This window comes from Tauraco erythrolophus, chromosome 14, assembly GCF_009769465.1.
Source record: "Tauraco erythrolophus isolate bTauEry1 chromosome 14, bTauEry1.pri, whole genome shotgun sequence".
NCBI lineage: Eukaryota > Metazoa > Chordata > Aves > Musophagiformes > Musophagidae > Tauraco > Tauraco erythrolophus.
In genome coordinates this window covers 642,613-661,864 of record NC_141478.1, presented here as the reverse complement: position 1 = coordinate 661,864, position 19,252 = coordinate 642,613, and the positions used below count along the sequence as shown (strand labels likewise).

Below are 19,252 nucleotides of genomic sequence, written 5' to 3'. Positions count from 1 at the left end.
CAAAGTCAGCGTCCAGCTGCAGCTCATCAACCACTGCTGCCGGGAGGTGCGGGTCCGGGTGCTGGCCCTGGGGCCGCGGCTGCTGGCCCGGGCACTGGGGGCTCTGCCACTCCTCCCAGCTCTCCCCGGCCTTGGCCGCGGGGCTCCGCGTGGCGCCGGGGACGCGCCCGTGCCAGGTAACGCTGCACCGCGGGGCTGGGTTCGAGGGTCCCGGGGTCCCCGCAGGCTCCCTGCGGCCGCAGCCCTGGGGGGATGCAGGAATGTCGGACGCAGGATGCGTGCCGTGGGGAGCAGACTGGGGTCTCCCGTGCTGGCTGGACCCCGGGTCATTATTACAGCTCTGGTTTTGGGGCTGGATCCAGCCCTCCCCAGGCTTTTTACATCAGTCTCCTGGAGCAAACAGGGAGGAGGGAGGTTGGGGTCTGGGGGGGACCAGCATCGCTCTCATTGCAGTGACGGGCAGGGGAGACCCCCATCCGCTGCCCTCCCTGGGGAGCCGAGCAGCTGCCCGCCCCGCTGGGTGCCCACCCTGGGCAGGACGCAGCGGGTGCCGTGGGGGGATGTTCACATGAGCTTGGTGCCACAGGAGCAAGCAGCTGTCGGGATGAGGACGTGTTTATCCCCCACTGCATTTGCCACCTGAGCTGCGCCCCGTGCGCGGTGCCCGCAGCGGCACTCGCCTTAAGCTGAGCTGATCCGGGGGGTGTTTACAGCAAGAGGGTGCAAAGCCCCGGGAACACAGGCAGGGCGGGCACCGGGCTCTTCATTTCACCCTTTGGCAGCGCACAGAGCCAGGGCACCCGGTGACACCGCACCGCTTTGATGCACCTGGGGAAACGTCTGGTCCCAGCCTCTTGCCACTGGCTGCCAGGTGGCACTGGGGACCTGCTGGTCCCGACCACCACCACCCTCAGACACCCTCCCTGATGCCCCAGACACCACTGCAGCCCTCACTTCCCACACATGCCATCATGAGGTCATCTTTTAAGTCATCACCCCAAGGCGGGCAGGCAGCTGCCTGTCCCAGGGCTCCCGCAGTGGGGTTGGCCGTGGTGCCCACGCACGGCTCCAGCTCGGCCGGGATCCCACCGTGCCTGTCTGGGGTGCGGGGCTTTGGCAGGGGAGTGCTGTGCCGGCTGGGAGGTAAATCCATAAGGATAAACACGTACAGATCAGCCCATGGGCTGCGGTGGGCTCGGACATCTCTGGTGGTGCTGCAGGGCACAGGGCTGGCGGGGACCCACCAGCGCAGCCCCCTCGGGGTGCGGCTCTGCCCCCCACCCCTCATCCCGACACCCCTCACCGCTGCTGTGGCTCAGCCCTGCCCGCGGCGGCGGCACCGCCTGCTCCAGGGACCCCCGCTCCGCACCGCTGAGCATCCCCCTCTCTCTGCCCCCCCCAGGCCTGGAGTCCCTGCGCGACAGCGCCCACTCCACCCCGGTGCGCTCGGCATCCCACGGCGACGCCTTCGCGGCCCCCGGCCGGAGCGGCCGCGCCGAGAGCAGCGAGCGGGTGGCCGTCATCGCCGACGAGAACTACAGCCCGGCGGACAGCGTGCTGCCCACGCCGGTGGCCGAGCACAGCCTGGAGCTGATGCTGCTCTCGCGCCAGGCGAACGGGGCGCCGTGCAGCATCGAGGAGGAGAAGGAGTCGGAGGCCGGCACGCCGGCGGCGGCCGAGGCGGAGGCGGCGGTCGGCGAGCTGCGGGCGCTGTGCCCCGGCGCCGGCGGGCTGGGGGCGGCGCAGGGCGAACAGGTGAATAAGTTTGTTTTAAGTGTCCTCCGTTTGCTCCTTGTGACAGTTGGACTCCTCTTTGTTTTGCTCCTCCTCCTGATCGTCCTTACCGAGTCCGACCTTGACACTGCCTTTTTCCGCGATATCCGCCAGACCCCCGAGTTCGAGCAGTTCCATTACCAATACTTTTGTCCCCTCAGGCGATGGTTTGCCTGCAAAGTCCGCGCCGTGGTAAGCCTGCTCATTGACACCTGAAGGCGGGAGTCGCCGCGTAACGTGCCGGGGGCCCGGGGAGAGACCTGCCGCCGTCCCCCGCGCGCGGGACCCGCCGCGGCGCCTTCGGCACACGCGCCCCAACCCGCCCTTCCCGACCCAGCGCCCGGCGCGGCCCGGGAGGCAGCTTTCCGGGAGGAAGAGGTGGGGGGGGTGGGCGCAGACCCCGGGGCTTCCTCCTGCCCGCGCTCAGCCGCGCTGCTCCCACCCCCGGAGCCCACACACCACCTTCCCGTTCCGATTCTCACCGCTTCGGAAGCACCGAGCAAAAAGAGGGATTTATTTCGCTGTTGCCACCCATCGCCGTACGAGCGGCGGGCGGGCGGCGGGCGACGCTGTTCTGCAGGAGCTTCAGCAATGGTGCTACTGAGTATTAATTCAAACACTCGGGTACTCGGACGTTACTCAACCCGCCACTGTGCACACCGCCAGCGCCGCCACCTTCCGAGCACCGCTTTGCAGAAACCGCCCCCGCTAACCGGAGCCTCCCGCGCGGCGACGCGCGGTGCGACACGGAGTGCGGATGCCCCGGTTCACCCCGCTCCTGGGTGGGCACGCGAGCCGGTGCCCCGCGGCGTGGCATCGCCTGGCGAGCGGCAGCCCCGGCCCCGCGGCGCAGCAGACTCAGCCTTTCGCCACTTCTTTCTAAGCCTGGAAGTGTGGGTGCTCCGAGGGCAGGGAGGGCACGCCGGGCACCCTTGGCAAAGCCTGGGCATGAAGCCGGTAGTGACCGTGTTGGATTTATTAGGAAGACCTTTAGCCTCCGATAGTCATACCTGTTTTGTACAAAAAAAAAAAAAAAAAAGAACAACAAAAAAAAAAAAGAGACTGTTTCAAGGTCTATTTTAACAAGGAAATGCTATTTTGTTATCGAGTCTTTTTTTACTCCACGGACCGGGGGACCGCGGGGCGCCGAGCGAACGGTTTCGGAGCAAACGCTTTCGTAGCCCGGAGGGCTGGCACCGACCGACCCGCTGCTGGTCTCGGCGCCGAGAAAGGAGCTGTGATGTTGTGACTTTTCTGAAGACAAAAAAAGGACAGAACTACCGGAGCGGAGGTGACACTGGACAAGCCAACGGACAAACATCGGACCGGGCTGTTCGGAAGCAAAAATCAATAAACCCAACTCATCGTACGTGTGACGTCACCGCCGGGCCCGCCAGTTTCGTGGGCGGCAGGAGTCGGGTCACACTGGGAGCAATAAAAGCCAGTTCTGCTGGGGTTTGGCCGAGAGGTTGGCCATGCTTACGGAGAAAGGTGAAAACAGGCGAGCAAGTTTTAGTTCATCTCAGGGAGAGGTTTTACGCAAGCCGGGGCCGTAACTGCAGTTTTAAACAGCCTGAGTTCCGTCGCCTCGTCTCTGAGCACCCCCCACCCACCCCCGCCGGGGCGGCTCCGCACCCGCTCCGCCGGCGCCCGGCGAAGGAGCGCGACGATGATGTCGGTCGAGCACCGCGAGGAGTTGGCCGGACTTGGATCGTTTGTCACGGCGAGGAGGAGGAGGAGGGGGGTCCCGTTAGCCGCTGTGTGCTGGGGGGGGGGACCCAGACCTCAGCCCCCCCCACCCACGTGCAGCACGAGGGCCGAGGAGGGATTGGCATGGAGCCCCGAGGTCTGGAGCGGGCAGGAGACGTTCCGAGCGCTGCCAGGAGACAGAGGATCAATTTTTAACGTGATATCCTGTTTTATGCAACATAGGAAAATTAACTCTTAGCGTAGCGTTCCTACCTCAGCCCGTAGGTACTGGTGTTTCTATGCAGTGCGTGGTAGCCCCAACCCCGACGTTTTCCACCGCGGGCTGAAGACGCGGCGTCCCCTCCTCCTCCTCACCGCCGATGCCCGGCGCGATGCCGTCCCAGCGCGGCGCCCGGCCCCGCACGCGAGACATCGTCCTGCCAAGCGCGGCGCAGCCTCCGAGCACCGACCTTGGAAACCTCCTGCAGCAGCTTCCTCCAGCGTAGCGACGAGCCCAGTCCCAGTTTACCTCTGCAGTTTCCACCCAGCGTTTTACTGCAAAACCGCGAGAACTGGTGATTTCCCATCGTATGTTTCTCCTGTACGTTCCATACTACGTCTTGTGTTTCACTACCTGTTAGTTTTACCTGTCTTTATATTAAAATGTCGTTTCCATAGATTCTTGTATCAGAAAAAAAAAGATCTCCTAATAGCGTACTGCGTCTTTAAGCAGTAGATGGTAAAATACCTGAAAATGTGAATTTCTTAGTTTTCATAAAGAAAAATCTAGAAATTAACCTTTCATGTGCCAAATACTGTAAGTTACATTTTTCCTTCAAAATGTACCTTTTTCTACATATTCAATATCTTAGTTAGCATAAAATCATTGGTGCCATGAAAAGTATTTTTAAATTTAAATAAATATTTAAATATCATGAAAGCCAGAGTCGGTATGAGATTTGTTCCGTATTTACGGTGCCAGTACCCATTTTTTTTTTCACTTGAGTAAAAACTCAGCTCAAAAGCCCACGAGGAATTTGGCCTTTCAGCCTCCCACACCCCGAAGTTACCGGAACCAAACCCCGCTGGCAGCTGTGCCGGCCCCAAAAGCACCGTCCTGCCACGCTCGTGCGGCGGCAGGTTCTGGCAGACCCCCCCCCAACCAGCACCGGGGGGACCAGCAGACCCCCCCCCGCCAGCACTGGAGCACGGGGAGCGTCGGCGGACACTGGCCAGCGCCTCTCACCAGTATCTCTCTCGGAAGCGTGTTTGGTGTCACTGGCACCCAACACACGTCCGCGGCCGTTTTCACGGCGCGCTCTGCTGAGCTGTCGGGTGCTCAGCGGGGCCGGTGGGTGCGGACGGGGAGCTGAGGCTGGCCACCCTGGCACGTGGCACAGGACCACGGCCCCACAGCACCCTCGTCCAGCGCCTGCGCACCGCTCCGCCTGCACCGTAACGGCGCCAGCAGCTCCCAGCCATGGAGCTTCCCTAGAAACCAGGCCCCGTGGCATCAGCCTACACAGAGGCCTCCCATCTGCCTCCGGGAAGGCTTGAATTAGACATCAGACATCTGACTTCAGGGACAAATTCTGCTGGAGACATGGATCGCCGACACCTGCTCGCCTCCAGAGACAAGCCACAGAAGCCAGCCGGGAACGAGTGCTCCAGCTTCTCCAGAGAAAATCATTTCCAGGGGCCTCACACAGGCAGCAAGTGTCCCACTGATCCAGCGTTTTCCCCTTTTCTGGAAAATTACTTCAGTATTGGGGAAAAAGAGGTCTTTTGGTACAAACCGGCTGTCAGAGCAGGATTAATATTTTATTTTAATTAAAGAAAAGAACGGCAAAGGTGGTTTAGAAGATTTATTTTAAAGCTTTTAAAATAAAACTTTTGTCCTGAGAAAATACAGTTAGCTTCGGAACAGCTTAATACAGATGAAACAAATCTAAAGCGAAAAGGGAAAAAAAAGAACAAAATCTGAGCCATGTGTTTTATTCTTTGAACACATGAAGGCGGCCACTGGAGTTGCCACCCACTAAGATGTTCTTAGTGGGATGGACCACGTTAATGGAACACACGGAGGCCAGGCAGTCAATGTTACAAAAAGAGTGCAACAATTTTCCGGTATCTTGGAAGACTTCTATTTGTCTGGGTCGTTCCATGCTGCCCACCACGAAGCAGTCTTCCCGTTTAGGGTCCCATATTGCTCTGAACCTGGTTAACCAGCGGCCCGTGTTATTGTTGTGTCTTTGGGAAAACAAACAGGGAAAAAAAAGAGAGAGATAAAACATTCCCCTTACTGAATCCAGTATTTTGAAGTATCACCATTTATGCCGTATTTGCTTAACCCCGTCTTCCTCGCCTTCTAAACCACCAGCACTTCCACACACCGGGCAGCTCGCGCTGCTCAGATCCCTCCAGTGGATCGCTGTCCCGTAATGGGTGGGCTGGGACAAAGAAACGCCACGGAGCAAGAAGATAAAGCAGAGAGTGCTTTGACAAAAGCGATTATTCATCAAAGCAGTTACGCTTCATGGTTGTGCATTTTAGTAAGAGTAGGACGAAACGCACCCAGCCTTTCGATAAACTGCAAAGGAAGAATTTTCCAGCCAGCCACCGATCCGGCCCCGGCTCCTGTGCAATCCAACCCGACAACGATTCGCCCCGCTGGAGCACAAGGAGCTTTACCAGACTCTACCCAAAACCACGCGCTGTCCCGTGAAGAAGCTGCCTTTGCTATTTAGCACAAAGAAAAAGCATTCTGGAACACAGCACGCTTCCAAAGTTCCAGGTGCTCAGGACCGTCACAGCCTCCCTGCAGGCTCTGCCCCGCTCGTGCTGTACGACCCAACGCCACCGCAGGCGCCGCGGACGCGGGGGCTGTCTGGGAGCACAGCACCCCGCAGCCCCTGCGCACCCATCGCTTACGCCGCAGCGGCTGTCCCCGGCCCCGGTGCGCCCAGCTTACCTGATGGTGCTGAGCGCCGCGACTGTCGGCGACAGGGAGGAGGTGTCGTAGACCCTGGAACACAGAACAGTGACGTGTGTTACAAAAGGCAGCCCTTTCCTCCTAAAGGAGAGTGGGGAATGTGGTAAGGAACAGCACGCGGACATCCAGCTCGAACATAAACACCAACGTTCCAGCTGCAATTAGCAAGTTTGCTTTTTTAATTGGATTTTTTTAGCTGGAATTGAAGGTCGTTCTTTCTGCAAGCTGATACAGGAGGAGGACAAGGATGGCTCGCTGGACAAACGCCAGCTCCCAGCCTGGCACCCTGTCCGTTCCGTCACTGCACCGACGGGCTGCCCGGGGAAGGACGCGAGAGAAGGGCAACACACACCAGGGTGCTGTCCCACCACCCACAGCTCTGCGTGCCAGCACGTCCTCAGGCAGCGGTGGGCTCGACTGACAGAGAAACCACCAACAGACCTCCCGTTCTGGGCTCCCCTTCAGCCCAATAAACTCTTCGGATCCCAACCCCCCTAGGCAAAAAGTTCGACAAGCTGCTGGGTTAAAAGCTGCTTTCTTTTTTCCTTGGAGGAGGCAGTGAACAAATGATCCTGCATCTGTTGAGCACAAATATTCTGGTATTTTGTACTCTGACACTTGCTCTGGTAGTGCCAAGGATTTACAAATTTCATAACCAAGCCTGCTATGGAGAACAAACCTGCCATTATCCATAGTAAATACATCACAGGAAAGAAAGAATTACAGCACCCAGAACTCACATAAAAGAACTTGGGATTTCCTGTGTACGTGGAAGGGGAAGAAAGAAAATCAAATTTCCAGACAAAACCTGTAATGCAGTAACAACTGCACTATACTGACATTCTTTCCAGGCTACATGCAGTTACCCCACCTTTAAAAACCAGATGCAATCTGTAGAGTTTCAGCCTGGCCTTAACTGGGCCCCCCGCTGTTCCCTGACACCAGTCAGGACGTGCAACAGGCGCGTGGCGAGTGTGCAGGTGTAACAGATATCTACGTGAAGAGATTACCTACATCATGGTCTCAAATCTACAACGTAGGGAGAAAAACTACATCTCCAACCCAACACAGCTCACAGCAGTTTCATTACCAAATGGTAGACTGGTGACAAGAGAGCTGACATTATCGTACTGCTAAGCACCAGAAGCTAAAAAGAAATTCCGTTTCTAAGCATTTTGTATTCGTATTCATGTACCAGGTTTTTGGCTGGTTTTTCGTTGGTTGGGTTGGGTTTGTTTGTTGTTTTTTTTTTTAAAGACTAATAGTACTTGTATATTTTACTGTTCACTGTTAAACATTCCTCAGGAAAATGAGAATTAGAAAAACACTTGCAAAAAAATCATGCAACATTAAAAACGCCAATGCAAGTACATCTTTATCACTTTTAAAATAAGTGGTAAAGACAGGAAGCTCTCAGTGATGGGTAATGCAGACAGGAAATAATAATAATAATAATAATAATCATCATCATCATCATCAAAAACCAGTTGACATTTGATTACGCCTCCCCACACCACCTTACCTCAGCTTATCATCGGCACACACCGTCACCACTCTGCTCCCAGTTACGGGCGAGAAATAGGCAGAAGCAACACTTTTTGTGTGTCCTTTGAGAGAGCTCACGGGCTTGTTCCCATTAGACTTGAGGTACCGAACATCGTAAACACAAACATCCCTGCAACACACACCACAGGACACGTCACCAGGTGCCAGGTAAGCAGCCACTACTCCTACGTTCCCTTCACCAAACACCGCTCCAGAGACACTGCAGGCCTGCTGTCAGCGGTGTTTGGAACTGGAGTTCAGCACTGCACATGCACTCCAATCACCAGTGGCTCCCAAGAATTCTGTGAGCACCAAAACCACCCCAAACCAACAGCTCAGCAAAATCCCTCTAGTCATCTGCCAAAAACCAGTCACTCCTGAGACCATTTTGTACCCGTTACCAAAAGGTGAAGGGAACTGAAAAGCGTTATCGCATGTTAAACCCTGCTAAGAACTAAAAACTTGTTTTTGAAGAGCTTAAGAAAGCTTTGACAATACACTGAGGCTGACAAACTGCCTCATCAACAGCTGCTCCTGCCCTCCAAACCATTTACTGCTGACTTCAGACACCAGTGCAGCCAGAACCTTTCTAACACGGAGTAACTGCAGCTCGTTTTGAGCCACGTACACTAAGCCAGCAGCAAGGAAATACTGTTTATTCACGGGGTGAACATGGACTGTCCTCGTCCTTTTGAAGCCGATGTCTACGGAAAGCTCTGGAGACGTTCCTGGGGTCCGTCTGTCCACCACGGTGACGTCGCCATCCCAGTGTCCTACTATCGCAGTGGAGGCATTATCTTCCAAGAAGTCGAAGGACGAGAAGCTTTCTTCACTTCTGCATATCTAAGCACAGAAAAGGTCAAATGTAACTGAAAGTATTCCATGAAATACAGTTAGTCACAATATCCCAAACACTCCGTGGGCTGCAGATTTCCTGCTTTCTCATTTTAACAGACTAAAAATACTAATGGGACTACCCAGTGTGACAGCTCCAGCCTTAGCTGCCCATTTAGGTGACCCTTCTGTAAAACTGTGGCTTCCCACAGAGGAGAAAATGAACCACCCACAACAAAGTGGCAACAACACACTCCAAATTCCCCGTCAGAACTCTGACAAGGTGCTGTCGGCTCGGTGTTCCAGTGACCAAACAGCTGTCATCCCTGGGTGCGTACTGAGCGAGGCAAACGACTCCTTTCCCTTCTCCAATGCTACAGAAACCTCTAATTGTGTGCACAAATGTGAATTTGGCTTCCTGGGATTTGGGAGATCAGAGTCAGGACGTCAAGCCATCTTATCCCATGGAAGTTTCCTCTGAAAGCAGCAATTAGCCATGAGAATAACACTGCTGCCGGAAAACTTCCACGTTTCGGCTCCCTCTATGTGTGCAGACACTCTCCCCCATTGGCAACTGTATTTTTTCCAATGGCAGGAATACTCCTAGAGGGATCACAAGGCTGTGTAAGTTGGCAAAAGCTAAAGAGAGCAGGAGAAGGGCATTTTTGTTCCCCCAGCCTCTAAAGACACATTCTTGCAAGCATTTGCCTCAAAGAGCAAGCCCCCTTGGACCGTCCTGGCCTCTTGACCAACCAGCTGCAGACACGTCCCAGGCAGCCAGCCTGCCTGCAACCCCACCAAAATCACAGTGCTCGTAAGGGTTGGGGGATAAAAAAAAAAGCTTTAAACTGGTGTAGCTTGTTACGTTTTCCACTGGTGGAGAACTGCTCAATGCAGAGGTATCTGTCCAAAAATAAGCAAAGCAAGCAAGCATCACGGAGCTCCTCTGCTGAGCCGCCTGGCTCACCGCGGAGAGAGTCCCAGCGCTGTGCCCCCCTGAAGCCTGGGAAAAGCAAAGCCAGCTCATGCTTTGTGTTGTTCTACGGTGTTTACTTGGAGGGGGGTGTTAAGATTTAGTTCTTTAAATGGCTCTTGTCATCATTCAAAGGTACTGCTGTTGCAAAGAGGCACATATTGCTTAAGCACGGAGAGGTTAAATCAAATTCAACAATTGCTACTGCTTCTGCAGTTAGCCTGGAGAAGAGGAGGCTGAGGGGAGACCTGATTACGGCCTACAAGTACTTGAGAAGGGATGGTGGGGAGGTGGGGGAAGGGCTCTTTACATTAGTGATGGGCGATAGAACAAGAGGAAATGGGTATAAGCTTAGTCAGGGGAGATTCAGGTTGGATGTTCGGAAGTATTTCTTCTCTGAAAGGGTTGTCAGCCACTGGCATAGGCTGCCCAGGGAGGTGGCTGAGTCCCCATCCCTGGATGTGTTTAAGAAAAGGGTGGATGAGCTACTTGAGGATATGGTTTAATGGGGATTAGGGACGGTTGGACTCGATGATCTCTAAGGTCTTTTCCAACCTAGAAATCTATGAATCTATGAAGCTGGGAGTAGCCAAGCAGTTACTATGTTTTATTGACTAGGAAGCATCTCCGCATTTTTATGATGTTGATTAAAGGTGACTTCATGCGTCCTTGTGGAAATGGAATCTTAAACTTTCTCGCTAACGGAACAATCATCAACTTCATAGAATCATAGAATGGTTAGGGCTGGAAGGGACCTTCAAAGGCCATCTAGTCCAACCCCCCTGCAAGGAACAGGGATATCTCCAACTAGATCAGGTTGCTCAGGGCCTCGTCCAACCGGGCCTTGAATGTCTCCAGGGATGGAGCATCCACCACCTCTCTGGGCAACCTGTTCCAGTGTTCTACCACTCTCATGGTAAAAAATTTTTTCCTAATATCCAACCTGAATCCAACTTGGGTGTGAGGAGACTAAAACCTCAGCGCAGCACACACCAAGGTTTCCCAGGAGCCTGCAGCGCAGGGCAGGAGCACTCACCTCGTCAAAGACAGCTCTGGTCACATCGCCACAGCGCAGCGTGCCATTGCTCAGGGACACCAAGTGGGCGGGATTGAAGGGCGAGAAATGCATGCAGTTGACAGGGTCACCGTGTGGAATAAAGACACATGCTCCTTCTTCAGACTCACAGTTCTGAAAAACAATTGAGATGGTATTTTTTACAGATGCTAACCACTGTAGTGGAGGGTTTCCCTGCCCATGGCAAGGGGGTTGGAACTAGATGATCTTTGAGGTCCCTTCCAACCCAAACCATTCTATGATTCTATCATTCCATTAATTACTGCAACTTTCCAAGCAAAGCCTGTTTTCCAGTGTTGTCAGCCAGCTCTGGATAGCCACGCGCAGAGGCAGCGGGGTGCCTGACGCGTGGGGGCATCAGCACGGGTAAGGCAGGCGGCACGACCGCCCCGGGGCACAGCCTGCCCGGGCTGACCTCCTCCTGGGAGAGAGAACCACCTTCCCATGGGCACTAACACGGCACTGCCAGGCTACATCCTCCCACCCACTACCATTTTCACCACTGTACCAGTCATTCAGCTCACAGGAGCACTAAGAATTGCCTCTCAGTTTCAGAATTCCAGTTCCTATTTAGGAAAAGCTGCAATTTCCTGCTGTAATTTCAGTGCACTTGTGTCACTGCAGCCATCGGTGCTGCACCTGGACCTTCCTCTACTGACAGGGTCGGCTTCTCAGCTAGGACAGCCGAGCACCTTGCTGAGGACCAAACACAGGAATATGCCATTTACATCAAAACATACACATATCAGGTTACTTGGAACTCCAGCTCATTTACAGTCACCCAAACTGAAGGTAAAGCATAATCCCCTGTATCTTCTCTTCTAATTTTGGCATCATTCAAGCTCTATTGTTTTAAAAGAAAATGAACAGATCATTTTGGAACAGGCACAGGTTCATTCCACTAAGATTACTCTGCTCCCAAACTGGGTTTCACCTCAGGAAAAAAAGGAGCAAAAGGGAAAAGAGTAGCTTTAACAATTCTAGGCTTCCACTGAAATGTCTTTGCCAGGCCACGAGCAGAGTCAGCAGCACTCGGAGACCTCGGACCTGCCCCACTCTGGCAGGCAGTTACTGCAGCTGCACGGTCAGAGCTTTCTAAACTGCACGGAGTCACTCAAACAACTTTGTAACTGAGTTAGGAGTCGCAGAGCTGAATTCAGTCCATCAGTTTCCTGAAGCTGCCAAAGCAGAAATGAGAGAAACTCGAGAGGTTTGCAAAAAGTGAGAAGAAAACCTGCACGTGTGAACTCCAGGCAGCTGGAGGGGATGCTGTGGGATCAAAGCGCAGGGTGCAGGAGGAGGTTACCAAGGTGTAAGTCAAGGGCATGAGTAAGATTCTTGCTGCAGGAGTAATTAAGGCAACTCAAAAACGACGGCGAGACTATGTGCAAAGTCCTCAAATGTTTTCAAAGCATCAAATGCTGAGCTATTTTTCAGAGACAACCTAAGTCTGTGCCAGCGTGTATACTGGCATAGCAATTTCCTCTCTGCCGTGTGGAAAACCAGTGACTCACTGCAGCCACCCAAAATTTGTACCTCAAAAAAACAAGTACTTGAGCATCCATTACCCCTCACTCCAAAACCTCGTTGTGGTCCTGTAACAAGATCCTGAATCTCTCAACAGTGAATTGCAATTTTAACCCTCACTGGTAAGATTATTTTACCTAGTGACCCATTTTCTTCCGCTCTGCCTCTCAAAAATTGCCAGTGCAACCACTTTTCCTCCCATTCAACCTGGGCTTGCCAAGGACCAGACAGACCTTTCAAGCAATTCTGGTGAGCCTCAACTTAACAGACACCCTGGTGCTATCCGTCAGAACGGGGAAAGTACAAAATACCGTGGTGAGCCTGACAAAAGGCTGTGCCCCATCTGCACCCATCCTGCAGCAAACAGCTGTGCCCGGTGAAGAGCATCCGGACAACTCACCACATTCCACAGACCGATCTGCCCGGACTTGTCTCCAGCTGCCACAAAGATGATGCTTTCAGAAGGATGGATGGCCATAGAACACACGCGGTATTTCACCACCTTTCTAACGTTCTCTTCACTGAGGACCATGCTGCTCAGGCTGTCCTGGTACCTAGACAACATCAGGAAAATGTCAGCTGTTCGAGAGAAGAAAGAAAGAGAACGAGAGAACACCCAGTTCTGAGCTGCTGTCTTCAGATTACCTTTTCATGTCACACCTGCACTTTTCGGTATCGTTCTCTTTCATCTGCAGATAGAAAGGAAACGTTTATCAGAATCAGATCACTTAGAACCCAAGCTAAATTATGTTGTCCCCAAATAACTAATTGTAACTAATAATACCTCACTTATCCTCATCCATGTGGTCAATAAGCCCTCTGTCAATTCAGTGTTCTCCATCTGATCTTCTGGAACCATTGGCAAAGGTCCGGCTGGAACTCCAGGCTGGAATGACATCAGCAATTTTCATAACAAAATAACATAACATAAACTAAAATCAACTAAAACTAAAAACAGGGAGAATTGTTGCTCTCCACACACCAGATATTCTGAGAACACACCTATGATAATACAAGAAGTAAACATAACAACAACAAAGGAGTTCGCATCCAATCTTATTAAAAGATAAATAGAACTTTACTGAACACAACAGCGTGGTTTTTCCACGGTTCTTCCTCTCCTTGCTGATACTCCAGCAAGGTGGATCTTCAAGAACGGGATTACAGAGGTTTAGCTGTATTCTACAGCACCATGGAAGATTTAAATTCCCATCTCTCGGAGCAATAAAATTTTCACTTGTTGCTGTATAACTACTTCAAAAAGGCAGCAAATATTTCAAAGGAAAATAAACTAGATCAAAAGTTACAGTGAAATAAAACAGAGTGATGAAACTTTGAATTTAAAGCTGCTCAAATCTGGGGGCTGATGAAAAATGCACCAAGTTTTACCTCAGGACCCTCCTGATGATCCAAACCAGCACTGTTTGATCGACGTGAGGCACAGAACACTGACTAACTTTCGGGGAGCACACGGGATCAAGATGCTCCAGGGTGAAGGAGTTTACCCTTCAGTACTGCCACTGTGTAATGCACCTTCCCAAACGTCCGAAGGTTTGTACAACAAGCTCAGCCATGACACGTATTATCTCCTCCAACCCCTCCCCATCTTACCTGTTCCTCTGCTCCCGGCGGGGCAGGCATCTCCGGCGGCGGAATTTGCGACGGCTCTACTCTTTGCAAGCGCATAGATCGTCGCCGAACTGTTTCTTCTTCTGCCTTCTTCGGCTTAGCTCTAGCACAATTAAAACATTTTGGAATTACAGACACAGATAAAGAACGTGAGTCCCCCGCACTTAAGCACAAGGCTAGGGTAGGCTCAGCCCTACAGCTCCAACACCTTGGCGCAGACTTGCGGCCTCACTAGTTCTGATTCACTTCAGGAGTGTTGTCATTATTATTTTTTCCTTCAATGACCAACAAACCGAGCCCTTCACAATGCATATTGTGACACATCCTGCCACTGGTGCTTCTCTTCCCAGCCCTCCTCACTTCCAACTCATCCTTCCGCTCGTTGAGCTAGTCATCTTTTTCCACTTTCTTCCATCATGTGTCTTATTCTTTATTTGGATTCAGGCTCACGTTTCTGCTGTGCCTGGCACTGTTCTGGCACTGCCAAATGTCTTTTCTTCTACACTAACTGGTTACCCTATCCCTTGCACATAGCTCTCCCCCCTGTCTCTTTCCCACACTTTTTCGCATCGTTTGTTTTCATCATTTAACATTTCTTTCCTTAGCCATCATGCAAAAATATCATCAGAAAAAAGAAATGGGCTTGAAATACCTTAATACAAATATCACAAAAAGAACAAATTCTGTAATTTGATGAAAAAGATAGGAATACTGTCATTTTCTTTCGAAAGGATGGCAGAGGAGAGGCAGTACCTAGAGGAGCTACCTGCTCATGAATTCATACAGCTTAAGATCGTCAGTTATTCAGATTGAGCTTTACAGCGAGACTCCTCACTACCTCTCCCTCTTCACAGTATCAGGCACGCGCAGTCAAGTGTTAACACACCTAAATACCACGAAGGAGCCACAATACAAATCTCATATACAGTTATTTTACCTTTTTGTGACGTGAGATTGTCTCTTAGTCGCAATTTGGTTAAGTCTTGCAGCTGACTTAAAGAGAAAAACAAAAGATTAAAAATATATATAATAAGCATAAAATACAATTATCCAAAGGCTGCAACAAACTATCCTGTAATTATTTATAACAAGAAAAAAAAGGGGGTTTTAAGTATCAAGCTGTGTTGTGTCCACTTTGCTTCCACGCACCAGCAAGAATTCCCTGATTTCTGTGAAGGGCGTGCAGGAGCACAGCATCTGGATGTTCTGCAGCCCTTCTCTTTCCAGAACAAAGGCAACATTCTAAGTGCTACACACCAGACGCAGAAAGACATTTACAGCAGGACCCGTAGCCTCCCTGTGCAGAGTCTTCTCCATCACATTTTGAAGACAAGCATTTAGTTCATCTGGACTCCAGAAGTTCAGGCGTGTCCAGCTCACCACTACGACCATCCACTGCCCAACTGCCACTCCACCCGAAGCAGCATCACCCCTGGCATGAGAAGCCTGACCTGCTGCGTGGCTCGGGCAGCCCGTACCAGCCCGTGCCAACAGTAACTGCGATGGCTGTGGCTCCTTTATTAGTCTTTGCCACTCTGTGGTCAGTGCTGTGATTACAGCCAGACTGCCTAGCTTGTTCTGACCTCTCTGAGGGTTGCTGGAAGAAAAGGAGTTAATTTTACTCGAGTGTAGGTCCAGGTGGTGAGCAGTCTTACTGCCTCCTAGGCAGGTCCCACCACGTCCTGCAGCCTGGCACAATGAGCGAGCGAGCACGCAGCCATTCAAGGAGGTAATTCACTCACTGCTGCCAGAAAAGGCACGTGTTATGAATTAAAAAAAAATAATAATGATTTAAGAGAAAGGAGTGTGGAAAGAAGGGCAAAGATTTGGATCCCTTCATGTGATAGCATTTGAAATTCCACTGCCTTAACCTCATAGACAATTTCTCCAACACGAGAAGAATTATAACGCACCAGTGTCCACCCCAACTGGACAGGACACGGGGAAGGACTCCAGCAGCACGTGCCCCACAGGCTCTTCCCGAGAGCCTCTCCAGCACAGGGCAGTGAGCTGAGCCCCCGACAGCCCGACACCTCCCTCCGGTGCCTCGCGGGCCCCGCGGCCCGTCCGTCCAGTAACCAGCGAACCTGCCTGCGCCGCATCCAGCACCCCAGAGCTCGACGCCTGCCACGTCGCCAGAAGATGGACCCACCCCAGCACCTTCACGAGAGCATTTTACCCCCAGGCCACCACATCCGGTGCTGCCAGGTCTGCAGCTCTGGCACCACGGGCACTGCCATGCTCGGGTGCTGCTGGTGTGGAACACCGCGCCAGCGGAGTTTTGCTTTCTTGGCTTTTTTTGAAGTTTAACCATTGACTCCCCGTCTTTGGAAAAAGCTAACCAGCAGCACAAAACCCCAATTTTCTTATCCAGTCAGGGCAGTCCTGATGCCTCAGGATGTTTTCGTGGCTTTCCTCGCACCCGCCACTGCTAAGGGCGTCACAACGAGACGGACGACAGGACAACCATCACTACGCTTGGGGACAGCACGTTTTGATGCGACTTAGAATCTACACAAACCTCGTGCAGCTTTAAAGCAGCAAAGAATTTCGCGTTTTCTGTGATGTTCTTCAGCCTTTTCCTTTCGTAAGCTGACAGCTGTGAGTATCCATCCTACAAAAAGAAAAGCCAATTACTCTTCATCGTACAGGTAAGTGGCGTGGAAGAGATGCCTCAGGCTTCTGGGAAGAGAGTCTCTTCACTGGTTGTCTAAATTACTGAAAAGTGGTTCGATGTGGATGAGAAGCTCAACATGAGCCAGCAATGTGCACTGGCAGCCCAGAAAGCCAACCGTATCCTGGGCTGTATCAAAAGGAGCGTGGCCAGCAGGTTGAGGGAGGGGATTCTGCCCCTCTGCTCTGCTCTCCTGAGACCCCACCTGGAATACTGTGTTCAGCTCTGGAGTCCCCAACACAAGAAGGACATGGAGCTACTGGAATGAGTCCAGAGGAGGGCCACGAAGATAATGCGAGGGCTGGAGCACCTCTGCTACGGAGACAGGCTGAGAGAGTTGGGGCTGTTCAGCCTGGAGAAGAGAAGGCTCCGGGGTGATCTTATAGCAGCTTCCAGTACTTAAAGGGGGCCTACAGGAAAGCTGGAGAGGGACTTTTTACAGGGGTGTGTAGTGATAGGACAAGGGGCAATGGATTTAAACTGAAAGAGGGGAGATTTCGATGAGATCTGAGGAAGAAATTCTTCCCTCTGAGGGTGGTGAGGCACTGGAACAGGTTGCCCAGAGAAACTGTGGCTGCCCCATCCCTGGCAGTGTTCCAGGCCAGGTTGGATGGGGCTTTGGGCAACCTGGTGTAGTGGAGGGTGTCCCTGCCCATGGCTGGGGGGTTGGAACTAGATGATCTTTAAGGTCCCTTCCAACCCAAACCATTCTATGATTCTATGATGTATTTGTAAACAAACAAAACCCGTACAAACTGGGGTGGCCCCATATCAATACCAAAACTAGTCCATACAGGTACTAGCCTGCATTCCACACTTACTCCTCGTGTCAATTCTACGAAACAGGGTTAGTTCACCAAAATCTTGCCAGAATGAAAACAACACTGAAGTGAATCGATAAACGACTTAAGACTTCAGCAATACGGCAAATACTGCACGTAAATGGAATACAGTCTTTTATACTGCACATAAACGGAATAGAATCATAGAATCGTAGAATCGTTAGGGCTGGAAGGGACCTTAAAGATCATCTAGTTCCAACCCCCCTGCCATGGGCAGGGACACCCTCCACTACACCATTTCCACCTTTACAGAGGAGAAGGTGGACTTGAAAAGTCAAAACTGATTTAAACGTAAATGAACATTGACCAAACTTTCGTATCTTACGACTGGATCCACCTGTAAAAACGCCTGGAAGACGGTTACTGACAGCACAACACCACTCTGATGCTGTTGCTACCAGTTTTTACACGCTCCGACGGGGTTGCCCGGACCCCGAGCCGCGCTCCCGAAGCGGCAGCGGGGTCGTTCGACCCCGCTGCCGCTTCGGGAGCGCGGCTCGGGGTCCGGGCAACCCCCGCCCTGGCACCGCCGGTGCCCCGCGGGCACTCACCGCCGTCGCGTCCCCGCCGTCGCTCCCGTCGCTGTCCGCATCCCAAGCACCGTCCAAGCCGTTGCCAAGCGGGGTGGCCGGGGGCGACTTCGGCGGGCTGGGGAGGTCCGGAGGGGGCTCCAAGCAAAGCTTTTTCCCCACCGGCGCTCTGCCCGCCTCCGCCCCGGCGCCGAGCAGCCGTTTCTGGGGCAGCCGTCGACCCGCCACGGCGAGCGGCGTGAGGAGCACCCGCAGCTGCCGCGCAGTCCCGGCTCGCCGCTCGCTGGGCTCCGGGCTCAGCTGGAGCTCCGCGGGACCCGGCGGGGTGGATTCCTGCGGAGGGAAAGCGGGAGCTCGGCGGGGATCCGTTCCCGCGGGGCGCCCCCCCCCCTCCCGCCTCATCCCGCCTTCCCGCCCTTCTCCTCACAGGCCGCCCCCGCCTCTCCTCACAGCCCCCCGCCCGCCATCATCCCCTCTCGCCCCGGGCAGGCGGCTCTGACGGCGGATCCCCCCGCTCGCCACCCGCCCCGGACCTGCAGCCGCTGCCGGGTGCGCGGCGACGGCTCCTCAGGCTCCAGCGCGGCGGCCAGCGAGAGCGCCATGGCGGGCCGAGCGGCGGGCTGCGCGCGGGGGCGGAGCGGCCGCTTCCCGCTCCGGCGAGGGGCGGGCTCCCGCCCACGGCGCCTCAGGCAGCGGCAGCCGCCCCGGGGGGCATCGCCCCGTCCGGCTCCCGGCGCTGCCATATTCGCATCAGAACGCCGGAGCCCCGCGATCCCGGCGTGAGGGGTCGCAATGGCGCCCCGCGAGAACGCGCTGCAGCGCGGCGGGCTCGGCCCGGCGGCACGGGCCGCTTTTAACGGCGGGGTGAAGCGGAACGGTCGGAGGGGCCGCGAGATGCGGCGGGACACGCACCAGACCGGTCCGCACGGGCGCGCTGCCCGGTAACAGCTGCGGGCGCGCTCCCGGGACACCGTGTGCGCTCCCTCCGTGCGCTCCCGGGGCACCGTGTGCGCTCCCGGTTCGCCCGGTTCTCCCTGTGCGCTCCCGGGGCACCGTGTGCGCTCTCGGTTCTCCCGGTTCACCGTGTGCGCTCCCTCCGTGCGCTCCCGGTTCGCCCGGTTCGCGGCGGAGAGCGCAGCCGACGGCCGCTCCAGCGCCCCTCACCGCGG

General features: G+C 53.8%; 2 protein-coding genes across 5 annotated transcripts in view; one reads left to right on the top strand and one right to left on the bottom strand.

Annotated features, from left to right (window-relative positions):
* FRMD5 (FERM domain containing 5) overlaps nt 1-1,989 on the top strand; it is a 78,200-nt gene extending 76,211 nt beyond the window's left edge. For 2 of the 4 annotated variants that reach the window (XM_086620191.1, XM_086620192.1), the window contains 2 exons: nt 1,403-1,755; nt 1,935-1,982. In XM_086620191.1, coding sequence (XP_086476317.1) covers nt 1,403-1,755; nt 1,935-1,982 — 401 coding nt within the window. Of the gene's footprint in view, nt 1-1,402 lie in introns of all 4 variants that reach the window. The other 2 variants (XM_086620190.1, XM_086620189.1) reach the window with 1 other exon arrangement.
* Nucleotides 1,990-5,456: 3,467 nt separating this feature from the next.
* WDR76 (WD repeat domain 76) lies at nt 5,457-18,685 on the bottom strand. Its single transcript, XM_086620448.1, has 13 exons — nt 18,617-18,685; nt 18,105-18,416; nt 16,559-16,651; nt 14,975-15,030; nt 14,020-14,140; nt 13,193-13,294; nt 13,054-13,097; nt 12,809-12,962; nt 10,843-10,995; nt 8,628-8,842; nt 7,977-8,129; nt 6,434-6,487; nt 5,457-5,712 (listed from the first exon to the last, which is right to left on the bottom strand). The coding sequence occupies exons 1-13, from the start codon at nt 18,683-18,685 to the stop codon at nt 5,457-5,459; spliced, it is 1,782 nt and encodes a 593-aa protein (XP_086476574.1).
* Between the last annotated feature and the right edge of the window lie 567 nt (nt 18,686-19,252).

What these genes read in the sequence shown, in the direction of transcription:
- WDR76 (XM_086620448.1), bottom strand. Translation starts at nt 18,685, where the DNA reads ATGGCGCTCTCGCTGGCCGCCGCGCTGGAGCCTGAGGAGCCGTCGCCG. An exon ending in CATGGATGAGGATAAGTGAG is followed by an intron (nt 13,098 to 13,192) that starts GTATTATTAGTT and finishes TTCTATCTGCAG; the next exon opens with ATGAAAGAGAACGATACCGA. An exon ending in AGATCGGTCTGTGGAATGTG is followed by an intron (nt 10,996 to 12,808) that starts GTGAGTTGTCCG and finishes ATTGTTTTTCAG; the next exon opens with AACTGTGAGTCTGAAGAAGG.